The 13,127-nt window shown below is 41.8% G+C and overlaps 1 protein-coding gene across 2 annotated transcripts in view; it reads right to left on the reverse strand.

Moving 5' to 3' along the window:
• AIG1 (androgen induced 1) overlaps positions 1-13,127 on the reverse strand; it is a 129,227-nt gene that overhangs the window by 11,091 nt on the left and 105,009 nt on the right. For both annotated transcript variants that reach the window (XM_085299265.1, XM_085299266.1), the window contains one exon: positions 202-317. In XM_085299265.1, the coding sequence (XP_085155391.1) occupies positions 202-317 (116 nt within the window). The remainder of the gene's footprint in view (positions 1-201; positions 318-13,127) is intronic.

Below are 13,127 nucleotides of genomic sequence, written 5' to 3' on the forward strand. Positions count from 1 at the left end.
AAATTCCTGTTGTGTGAGGTTTGGCATATACTTTCTAAAAATATAAGCATCTGGGGAAACCAGACAAAGCCCAGGTCTTGGACCAAACGAGGCATGCAGTGTAGATCTGTTAGTGATTATATCCATAATGAAATATATGCCCAAATTTAGCAGTACAAAACCCCCAATACAATACAAAAACAAAGTGTGTACAGTYCTTACCATAAAATATAGCCAACAGCAAAGGTGCATACTGCAGCCAGTCCACAGCTCCTGCTGGGATACTGATGATGTGTGGTTCTCATCTCGATTAGTATAAAGGGCAAAACTGTTGTATGCTAAAAAAAAACCAAAACAACAGGGAAAAAAAACAGGTGATACCAATGATTCTCACTGCACTTCTGTCCTAGTTCTACAATAAGAAACGTAATCACAAAAATTGCAAGACAATCTCTTGATAGAAAGAAAAGGCAAAATGAGTCTATAAAGCAGATCAATAACCAAAGTTTTTAATATTGCCTTCATGCTGCCCAATTTTTTGAGAGATCAGAGGAAAAATAAGCAAGCAGAATGCAATTTTCATTTTGGCCRGGAATTTGAAGCAAGTGTGCTGTAAAGTAAAAACAGAACACGGCACTAGCTGACAAGGGGCTCGGTCTCAGTTCAGCCTTGAATTGCTCTGTAGTCTTCGCCACATCACTTGGGTTATGTTCACAACCCTTAATTTTGACCACATAATTTAAGGGCTGAAACATCTGATTTTTAAGGCTTTAGGAACAAACAAAGCCAAATGAATGAATATAAATGGAGCTATTTAATGCTTCTGAGAATTAGGTTTAAATGTATCTCAATTTGAGGACCTGAAAACAGGGGACATATTTTCAGATGATAGTCTCAATACCTCTGTTCCTCCATCTGTAAGACAGGAGCAATTATATTCCTCAGAAAAGCATTGTGAATCTTAATTTGTTACTTRTTGTGCAAAATGCTTTTAGATTCCCAAATGAAATACATGAAAGCTAAGGCTGTAAAAATCCTTTTCTGCCTCTTGTCTTTATTTAGCTGTGAAAGTCCTTATTTTGTCATTTCTCCATACACTTTTCCTACACTGCTCCTTCTGAGAAGGTCTGTTCATCCAATTAATGTCAACAGTATGAAAAATTGCATTCAGCCTGCCCCCAACTCTAGATGTCTAGATTTCTGAATGCTGGCAGGCATGAAAATATACATAAGTGAAGTACAAACAYGTCAGAAAATAAATCCCATCATTTCTGCATGTACAGTTCAGCCAGAACTGACATTATTGGTGACTCCAGAAACACATACTGCCTTGCCAGCTTGGGCCCAAATGAWCACCGGTGTATCTCTGTTAGCTTTCAAGGAGTTACTTTGGTTGAGAACTTGGCCCTGAAATTACTGTGACTGTGCACACAAATCTCCTGCTGTGTTCACTGGGAGGTCTGCAGGTGCAAGGATTGCAAGAGCAGCTTAAACCATAAACCAAGTTCAATCCTTTCCTAACATTGGCTCACAAACTGGAAAAAAATGTTATTGCTTAAGGCCACATTCTGCCATCAGATGTGCATGCATAGTTTGGGGGGATCTAGAGATTTGAATCTGTAAGAATTACACTGTAAATTACTCAAATTTTAGCTAAGAGGAAGATAGGATGGGCATAAAGTAGAAATATCTTTAYGGGGATAACGGGTCTAAACGAGACAAAATGGAGGGGGAGTTCGTAGCCTTCAGCAACTGTGGAGAAAGAAGAATTGTTTGAATGGGAAATGATAAGATAATGGAAATGCTYTGGCTCACAAATGTAACACAATTTGAATTGGGTAACTGCTCTGATTTTCAATACATTAGTAAGTAATGACTAGCATTTGGAGAATGTCAGGTGGATAATACAGCAGTTAGGGGAGCTTTCAGTATCTTCCTCTTTTAACAACTTGTTCCGCCCCCATCCCTTTAACCAGTATAAATCATCATCAGGGGAATGCACAGACGTTTTACGTGTGGTCTGTGATAGAAGTACCCACTATTTATTGAAAGGTCTATTAACTGAGCAATACCTTCAAAGTCCATTAACAGGGGCTGACAGTAAGGCAAGCCCTGGAGATTCATTTGTATGTCCTGCATCTATACAAAAGAAGTCTTTAAGCAGAGATCAGTACCTCACTCTATAGACTCCCTCAAAATCAGTGTAGCTGGAAGCTGTGTCTGCTGCTTCAGCTCCATAATCTTCTCAGGGAAAAAATCAGAAAGCAACAAAGACTGTTAACTCTAAAAAAACTCCTTGGTATTTCTTCTATGATATTTGCTTATGATCCAATCACTTAGTCTTACCTGTTCTCTATAATAGCTATGGAGATTGTGTACTGCATTTCTCTATTGAAATTTTCTTGCCATTTTATAGATTACTTGATGCGCTCTTCATTGACAACAATAACTCAACAGTGTTCAAATTAAGAAGTCGTTAAAAATCATTTCAATAACTGTCCCCTAATCTTGAGTCCTTTTCTCACCTCCTAATTCCTTTGGTTATATAATAAAATAGGTGATTAGATTTCCTAAATTCTCCCTTATGCTGTTTTCTACAAGGCAAGGGAAAAAGAAGATAACRAGCTATATCACTGAAGAGTTTCTGTACAGAATCCTCTCAAAAGCACGGTGCAATCGGAAGTGTAAGAAGAAAAAGCAGAGACATATATCTTTAATTTCAATCAGCTATAGCAAATGTAGCTGCTACCTGCAAGCACTACAGTTTTAAAAATCCAGAGCATGAATTTTTGTTAAAAATGTTCCGGTGAAACTGCCACTTTAAAAAACTGTTTCAGATGCTTTACCCAAACTACAACAAAGATACTATTTCCCTTTCCTACACAGCCCCTCCAAAAACCTSAATTTAAAAATCATGAAATTTTGTAAGCAGSGATATGTTCTGTGGATACCTTCTGTCTAACTGTGCCAGTTAAAACTCTGCAGCTACAAATATCAGATTTGAATCAGATTGGCATTTGGACTAGTGCCGAGTAAAGGTGAGTAGGGGTCAAATGTGCTTGGAGTGAGATCCATCAGGACTGGGAAAGCTGCAAAAGGCCAGAAATTTCATGCCATCTAACTTTCTTACTACCTGATCTCTGGATAAACTTGGGCCATTTGGAATCTGATGCCTAGGGAGAAAAACAGCATTGATGCTTTCTTGAACTGTTTGTTAAAGATTGTGCCATGCTGACCAAAGGTGCCTGGTTGGTGCTTCGGGGACTGATCCCCTTTACTTACCGGCAGGCTAGATACAGTCGTGGGAAGAACAGCACCACATTTCTCACTTCGTTTGTCAAAGCATCTCTCTCGGCATACTTGAGAGAAGACTAGGAATGAGGTGGTTCAAACAATATGAAAATTTCAGTGATGGGGATGATTAGCCACTGTAATAGCTTTTCAGAAGCTTAAAGCCTTTAAGAAAAGGACACATTTATATTAAGAGTATAATTACTAGTATAGTACTAAATTACTAGTATAATACTATGCCATAATATTAGTAAACTATGCCGTATTGTTAAGGCATTTTTTACTATGAGCTAAATATCTATAAGGAAAACTGCATTTTACCTGRATAGCTTATTCTAGTCCCACTGAAATCAGCTGCTCCTGTAAAAGACATCTTTGCCTGGGTYGCTGCATGACACTAGAGACTTGTGTGAGCAAAGCAGGGGTACATCAATATGGTCTTTGCAGTCAGGCACTTCAGCACCCGATCAGCTGAGAAGGCGAAACTCGTTCCATGCGTGCTCAACATGTTTGTGCAGCAGCAAGGAAGCTCCTGAGCCCTTCTGTTCAGCAGGGCCTCAGCTTGGGCTCAGTTAACTGTATCTGCTTGCAAGAAAACATACTCTATTGGCTTCTCATGCTGTGACCATCGTGCTGCCTCTCAGGCTCTCCTCCAGTCCTCAGACTCCCTTTGCTCCAGCAATGTATGAAAGGCAGTGACCCTCTTAATCATTTTCAATCTCTCTAAAATGTTTCAGCTGCCGGGACTATCGTGCAAGCTCAAGCACCGTGGTAAACTCCCATTAGCCATCTGCTGCGTCGCCCTGCTCCGATCCTGTGTGGCAGTTTGTGCCCGAAACGCTGTTTGTCCCTGTAGTCTGTGWCCAGCAGGGTCTGCCACCTCCATCGCAGCATTTCCTGCAGCTCACTGAACCTCCTTGTCACTTCATAAGCACATAAACTGTTTAGCACTCTAAAAGAATTTCTTATTTCTAGCCTGAGACTTGATATATGCTAAGTTTCAAACATACCTTCATGTGACCAAAATATACATTTGCTTAAATAGCACACTTTAATTATCATAGATCTTACAATGAAAGATTCTTCTTTACAACAAAAAATGGCATGGCAAAAATGAATGGCACAGTCGTGTGTCATTCATTCTGGTCTGCTCTTTTTGCTTGTGGAGAAAAATGTATATACATAAAAATATACATAAACCACCTTAGCTTGCTAGGTCTGCTAGCCAATGCTGATCTCCAGAGAAGCGCACTGCAATTATCTCCCCATTTTGTGTCCATCACACAGTGCTGCTTCCTGAGGTCCAGTCACCTACATATGGGCAAGGGTACAGAAAGCTCTGCACTTCTGCATGGGCAACATCAGATCAAATTAGCAGGCAGTGGACTTGTACAGGTGGGCAGGAAACTTGGCATCCTGAACCTTCAAATGATGGTAATGTTGCATGATGATTTAGAGAAAACAGCTCGACTCCTGGAGTCCAGGTGGAATTCACAAGAAACCATACAGATAATTTGATACTGAAAACACTCAGGAGATTATATCCAAAGGAGCAACTTCTAAGTGAAGCTGAATTAGTGCACGCTGCAATAAACTACCCTTAGTGCTGCAGGCGGATTAGTTCTTACAACTGCTCCAGAGAGAAACTGTCCTCAAAAGGCATACTCATTAATAGTTCTTTAAAGGATATTTTTAAAATGTGTACCACTCACCTCACGGTATATATGTGCCTAATGAAATTTTAGACTGGAAAATTGTATTACAAACGGGTACATCTTTGTCAGCTTAACAAATTCAGTTTTGATGGAGGACTGCACTTTCCCATTTTTAGGTACATACTGCAACAGGTAGTTGGAAGAAAAGATTTTATGCAGATCAACTACATTAAAAAAAGGGTTCTGTAACAGTCTTTAGACAAATTAAATACTCCTGAAAGCCTGATTATATGTTTTATCTTTCAACTAGTAAGTGCTGCTTTTTTTAACACTATTTTCATCAGTACTCTTTTCATTTAACTGTATTTTAAAGTGAATTTTAAGGCTTTTTAAAAGGTACTAAATTGACAGCTTTGTATATGAGGATCTTCTGTCCTTAGCACAAACCATGGCAGTTTTATSTTTGCACTACTATGATCTAGTCTTGATTTGCAGAAGCTCTTCTAAGTTACTTCTAAGACAAGCAGTTCTGACTAAAACAAAAAAATCTGTCCTTGTTAGTATGCAGAAGTTCTTTGGTGATGGTGAAATTGTTTGGGAAGTCACACAGATTGTGATTAATTCACTTTAACCAACAGAAGACTACAACTTATTACTCTACCTGGTCAGACTAAAACTTACAGGTTACAGGCTATTTTAGTTCAGTGGAAATACTGGGACTTGCCATTCCTTCCACTGAGAGGGCTTAAGTATGACATTCAGCCCATGCCTTTAAGAGTCAGCAAAATCCAGTAGCAAGAAAGGAGGCTTTCAAATTTTGATGTTGCCAGAATTTTAACTAGTGGATCTGTGAGTCCTGGAAGTGCTGGTTTCTCTCTAGAATAAGTTAAAAATATTGCTCTGGAATAACTGCTTGTTCTTATTTTCAGTAAGTGTCCACAGACATGAGTGTGAAGGTAGGTGACTGGCTAAGTTGCACTAAGATAGGTGGCACAGGAGGGTGGCAGAGCAGCATGTTTATTAAATGGCCTGAGAAGCCCGAGTTACCAACCTGGCACCTGAGGAGGGCATCAGGGCAACCTGACCKTGACGTCCACTCTGGAGCATCTGGTAAGTGCAGTGAGGAGGGATCAACTGGGCTCCCTCTGAAAACCTGACCTTCTTTCTCTGTTTCCAATAGCCAGTGTGTTGGATAGGAGTGTTTCAGAGAGAATCTATGTGTTGGACGCTGCTGTGGTGCTGCAACTGAGTTTCCCTTCCCTACTGCAGTGGTCAAGGATACTGGAGGTTGTACCTTTTGAATGCAGTTACAGTTAACTCCACCATTGTAGTAACTGTGGCCACTTAGGAGATAAACTCAAGAACATTTCTAGAACAGCAAACGTGATAAAGGATGTTAAGATCCTTCTCAGAGACAAGTTAATCAACTAGATGGACTAGTGGCGTGACAATGAGTGCCAATTCCTATGTTCCTAACTACTTGCTGTCATGACCAAATTCCAGTTGTTATGATTGCTTCCTGTCTTTCTGAATTCCTTTCTAACTTCTGGTTCCATCAATATGATGTTATCTTTCACTATTTCTTCTGAGCTCACACGCAGATTAAACAGCTGCTGCATATCAAAATGAGTGAAGCAATCCATTTGCAGCTCTTTGCTACTTCTCAGGGGTTTGCGTAACACTGTGCAATTAAAGGTGTTTTAGAAACTATCAGCAAAATAATCTATGTCTATTCCTTTTAATTTAACATCACTACAAGCGTATTCATCTTAGAAACCAATACTGACAGACATAAAAATATCTGCAGTTGTAGTCTGTACCATCTGTAGAGTAATAGTTGTAATAAAGCTGCATTTTCCATATTCTCCTAGTGGAGCTTAGTAGAGAACCCGATTACAAACTTGTAAAACTAGGGGCATGATTATAATTTACTTGTTGAGAAACTTCTCAGAAAGGAACAGCTGGCAAGAGAGTATTTATGTGTCATCTGAAGGATGATACCTTCTACCAAGGCAGCCTAATCCATAAAGAGAACAGCAGGATATCAGAACTGGGTGTATAATAAATTGGAATCCTTGAGTGAGTCTGAACCCTTCCGAGACTGAAAGTGCTGGTAGCACTTTTCCTTTTACAAATGAGAAATTATGACTATTAACTGAGACACAYTGATGCACAGGATGCACTCCAAGGCAGCCACAGACAGGTCATTAATTATTATTGTAGGTTGAAGGGAGGAAGAAGTGTTATATGATCTAAACAAAGACCAATACCTTGCAATGCCACAAAACACACAAGAGCCAGAGACAAGCATTTTCAATCAATGTAAGAGTGTAGTGTTTGAAAAGAAAATGGACACTTCCTCTTTAATGCTATACCCTCTCTTCTTTTCTGTAGATAAATATAGTGGACACCACATCTGATTTAATAGAAATTCTATAATCATTTTCTCCACACATACCTGAAGTTCTTTCTCCTTGTTTCTGATATAGGCACTATACTAAATATTAAAATATCACTATCARTCTGATCTCACCCCTGGGATTCTGGAGGTTACATGTAGGTGCTTTTCTACATATTTTCCTCAATGCCAACCACTGAAGCATTTCAGCCCAAAAGTATTATGAAAGATACCCTCACAGCAATACTGTAGGAATGGGATAGCCTATCTCCCTTCTGCAGGAGCAGAAGATGAGGTGGAATGACTCACTGAAAGTCATGTAGGACTTGAGCCATGGAGGACTTGAGAACCATATTTGAATCTTCAGTTCCAGTCCAGTGTATTAACCTAAAAACAGCAAGCATGTAGTAATAAAATATTGATAAGAAACTCCCTCTATTCACTTGAATTTATAGCCCCGGGCCATCTTGGCCCTCTCAGTTTTTACCTTGATCTACCCTCTGTTCTAGTTCTGTTTTGGAGCCTTCTCCAGACGCCTCCCTCTGAGCCATCCCTCTCCAGCCAGCTCCTGCTGCTTCCAGCTTCCTTCTCTCATCTCCTGCCCTGCCAGCCTGAGCAGCTCCCTCTGTGACCTCCTGGCTCTGCTTCAGTAACTCCCATGGTGACGCCTTCTCGCCGCTGTCTTGCTCTCTTTCAGTTGCCACAGGTCCTCCCTTCATATCCGTCAGTATATGTGGCAGGTACATATAATGCCTTCGCTTGAGACACAGCAAAATCTTGGTCACTCGGACTTGAAATGAGATGGAGGCAGGGGTCTGCTGGCATGGCAAAATACACAAAACTAGTGCTATGTTGCCAACCGAAACTGCATTGTTAYGCTACGTTAAATCTTCTTTAACTCTGCATAATTCAATAAAAGTACTTTTAATGTTTGTCATATACCCAGCTATCATGGSACTGAACACATTAAACACACACAAGTATAGTGTCATGCCAGTCATCGCTCTCCTTTTGCTGGGATCCTTTAGCTAGGCTTTCTGTTCCTGGCAATACCTGGGATTCAGTGACGTACTCAGACTCTCTGATCAGCTCCCAGCAATGTGCATGGCCATTAYGGTTAAGGGACTTTTACAAGTGCAATTATCAAAGCTCAGGTTCTGTGCACTCAGTCATAGCTAAGCCAGCCCTGTGAACTCCAATTTACTTTCAACCTCAAATCATTATTTTTGCCGCAAAATCTCTCCACTAACAATTTTGAGCATACACATGCACACGCATGCCCAGCGAAGGTAACAGTCATTAATCACAATATTATGCAAAATATTTTTTTCTACATATTTTGTTCAGCTTATTTGCCTCTTATCAGCTAAATCATTTGCCCCAAGACTTCTCAAATTACCCTGCAAAAAAATATATCAAAGCAAAGAAGTATTTCCTTATTTCTTTCAATAATCTGTAAAAATCAATGTGTTATACATATACAGCTCTGTGTATCAAACAGATTTAATTTACATGATTGCTGTATGCTTCTGCAGGTCACACCAAAGGAATGCTAGTAAATCATTGAGCTTCATGTATTCATAGTATAAATGTCTCTAAAGAAAGCTTGCAAATATAATTTAGCAATGATTTAAAACAAATTTACTTATATGGAAAACAGTATTCTTCTTCCTGAAAAGCCAGCTCCTTCCATATCATGAGTCCAATTGCATAGGCCTCAGAAGGAAAAAATAATTTACATCAGTATGTTTTCTAAATGTTTTTAAATCACTTGAAAAGCTTACCTATACAGAAAATGTGCCATGTTAAATTTTAATATCTGGCAGTCTACCAGGGGCAGCACTGGGGCTTTCACAGAAGGATATTTTTGGCTTTATGATAGCAAAAGGATCCTCTTTCTAACCTGAAGACATTGGACTTTGAATCTGTCACAGGTCCAGGATTGGATATTGCTTGTCCTGGGCTTCCAGCCAGTGTAATTTGGGGAAAGAAATTCCACATTTAGGAAAATCAAGAATCCATTCATTGGCAGTTTCTTCTGCAAATGGTGGCTCTTTGATGCTACTTGGAAATTTAAAATCTTGGAAGTGGTTACTGAAGAGGTGGATTTATTGGGTGTTGTTCAGGTAAGGTAGCCAAAGGTCAAATTTAGGTCTATCACATGGTGACTTTTTATGCAACTTGGTTCAAACAATTTATCTCACAGATATTGTCATTATGCTTACTTAATTCTTTCTGTAAATTACACATGCCAACAATTTAATAAAAAACTCTAGGATGTGACATCATAACCTCCTAAGCCTTTTCCCTCTTCCATTACAGAAAGTAGTAGCAGACTAACATGCGCGTGGTCTCATTACTGCCCCCCAGCAATCTGACTGTAGTCAGTTTTGCATTATGTGCCTCTCACTATATGTTCTAAATCATGAGTATTTCCTTATCAGACAGAGATGCATTAGGAAAGAGCTTCTCAAACAGTGGTAAACATGTCAGTGGCTGGAGCACTACACTTGTTTCAGCTCCACTTTCCTCCAGCCTCTGTGAATGYGCTATGCAATGCTGTGAGTTGCAGTTGCACCTAGGCAGCTCCTGCTGACGGACCTAATGGCAGTGGTAAGCTGCAACTGGGCAGCGCAGCAGCTCCCAGCTTGGCACCCTGCATTTAACAGCTTCCAAGACTACCTCAGCTGGGACAGTGTTAGACTGAAGACCTAAAGGTCCCTGGTTCAAGCCTGGGCTTCAGCAAGGGGGGTCCTTGTTGCTGCAACCCTGTCTAACATGCTCTAGGTGACCCTGTTCGAGCAGGGGGGTTGGACTAGATGATCTCCAGAGGTCCCTTCCACCCTACTGATTCTGTGATTGTAGACAGTCCTTGCTGCAGGAAAAAACACCCTCCTGAACTTGTACTCCCTGCTCCAGACTTGGAGGCCAGTCCAAGACAGGGCCTAGAGATAGCACAGGATCAGTAGGGCCAGGAGTGGTTTGCTTTAGCTGGGTGAGCAAGGTGTTAGCATGTGCTGGGGTGCTGGGAAGTGCAGGTATGTGGTGGAAAGCAGGAGGCATGGGCTGGTGCCCTGCATTTGTGAGGGGCATAGCGGGCAGCACATGTGATTGGAAACTTTGCTGAAGGGGGAAATGAGGCTGTACAGGAAGGTGGGGGAAGAATGACAGAGGTTTACCTCTGCTTGTGTATCTTTGAGACCTTCTTCTCCTCTGCAAATGGATGTGAGCAAACAAAACTGGGGAAGACCCTGAACTAAGATCTTCTGCCATGCAAGCACTTTGACACTCGCTGCATGACACAGAGTATGACTCCATGACACACTTCATTTATGAGAATCATTGTATTTCAAATGCAATTAATTCCAAAACTTATTGTTTATGTTAAAACAATTGTTATTTTGATTGATCAGTAAAAGTCTACACATCATAGTAAAGGTAGCATTGTCTGACATAAAGACATTACAAAATCTATAACCTCACCCTTAAAAACCTGAGTTGAACCATTGGATTTGACTTATGAGACCAGTTACAATAGTGCTTCATGCAAAAAGCATTAGGTTGATACTGGATCAGGTAATGTTGCCAAACACACCCTGGCATAATTAATCAAGAATATTTCAAAAACAGATCGCCTCAAAGAGATTATTGATTTCCTGTCATGACACATTTTCCTTATGAGGTGCTACAATGCTATGTATCTGAGATGTGCTGCCATGTATTTTTCAGTGACTAAGCCTTGATCTGTCTTCCTGGATTCCTGCCACTGGTGCATTGACATCTGCAACTACTCATGTTTGACAGCCTCATGCATGAGCTATGTGGCTTTCAAGTTGGATAGGATTAGTATAGGAGACTTTCTGAATACTTCAAATGTAATTGAAAACAGATAAATATGAGGGTCTCAGGAGGGTGGCATACTTTTTTACAAATGGTATCACATTAAATCACGCCTATACATGCTTAGAATGAGAAAAATCTCAGTGTTAACCAGTACAGTACGCAAGAAAGTGTTTGCCCTTGTTCTAAGATACATATGAATCCTGATGATGTCATACGTTCCAAACTCTGAATATGTAGCATGGTTAAAGTGTGGTCCAGACAAGCGTGCAAAGGTAACACATTTGGTGAGAAAGGTGGAGGAAGAGGAGTTCTGCCTTTCATTCATGCTTGAATTAAGGCTCTACTACACATCGTCTGTGAACCACCCCTGCTATGCGATGAGAGCTGAAAAAAAACTCTCAAGTTTACACAATTACTCACAAATCATGGAATCTCAAGATTATACAGCTATAGTATAAAATGTCAACAAATACAGAAACATAGGATCAGTAAGGTTGGAAGGGACCTCTGGAGATCATCTAGTCCAACCTCCCTGCTCAGCACAGTCACCTAGAGCATGTTAGACAGGGTTGCATCCAGGCAGGCCTTGAAGATCTCCAGAGAAGGAGACTTCACAACCTCTCTGGGCAACCTGGTCCAGTGCTCTGTCACTCTCACAAGGAAGAAATTCCCCTTCACGGTCAGGCGGAACGTCCTGGGCTTCAATTTCTGCCCATTGCCTCTTGTCCTGTCACATGGGACAACTGAAAAGAGTTTGTCCCCGTTCCCTTGACACCCTCCCTTCAGGTACTTGTACACATTGATAAGATCCCCCTCCAGTCTTCTCTTCCCCAGGCTGAACAGGCCCAGCTCTCGCAGCCGCTCCTCGTAGGGCAGATGCTCCAGCCCTCTGATCATCTTCGTAGCCCTACGCTGGACTCTCCAGTAGCTCCATGTCTCTCTTGGACTGGGGAGCCCAGAACTGGACACAGCACTCGAGATGAGGCCTCACCAGGGCTGAGGAGAGCGGCAGGATCACCTCTCTCGACCTGCTGGCAACACTCTTCTTAATGCACCCCAGGAGACCATTGGCCTTCTTGGCCACAAGGGCACATTGCTGGCTCATGGTCAACTTGTCATCCACCCGCACTCCCAGGTCCTTCTCTGCAGAGCTGTTCTCCAGAAGGTCAGCCCCCAGCTTGTACTGGTGCCTAGGGTTATTCCTTCCTAGGTGCAGGACTCTGCACTTTCCCTTGTTGAACCTCAGGAGGTTCCTCTTCACCGAACTCTCCAGCCTGTCCAGGTCTCTTTGAATGACAGCACAGCCCTCAGGTGTGCCAGCCACTCCTCCCAGCTTGGTATCATCGGCAAACTTGCTGAGGAGGCACTCAGTCCCCTCATCCAGGTCATTGATGAAGAAGTTGAACAGGATGGGACCCAGTCCTGAGCCCTGAGGGACTCCACTAGCCACAGGCCTCCAACTGGACTGCATGCCACTGATGACGACCCTCTGAGCTCTGCCTTTCAGCCAGTTCTCAATTCACCTCACTGGCCACTCATCTAACCCACACTTCCTGAGCTTCTCTAGGAGGATGTTATGGGAGACAGTGTCAAAAGCCTTGCTGAAGTCAAGGTACACAACGTCCACTGCTCTCCCCTCATCTACCCAGCCAGTCATTCCATCATAGAAGGCCATCAGATTGGTTAAGCAGGATTTCCCCTTGGTGAATCCATGCTGGCTACTCCTAATTACCTTTTTCTTCCATATGTCTGGAGATGACACCCAGAATGAGCTGTTCCATCACCTTTCCAGGGATGGAGGTGAGGCTGACTGGCCTATAGTTGCCTGGGTCCTCCTTCTTGCCCTTTTTGAAAACTGGAGTGACACTGGCTTTATTCCAGTCCTCAGGCACCTCTCCAGTTCTCCAGGACCTTTCAAAGATGATGGAGAGCGTCTTGGCAACAACATCCGCCAGCTCCCT

Source organism: Rhea americana, unplaced genomic scaffold (assembly GCF_003343005.1).
Source record: "Rhea americana isolate MKP2758 unplaced genomic scaffold, rheAme1 scaffold_149, whole genome shotgun sequence".
NCBI lineage: Eukaryota > Metazoa > Chordata > Aves > Rheiformes > Rheidae > Rhea > Rhea americana.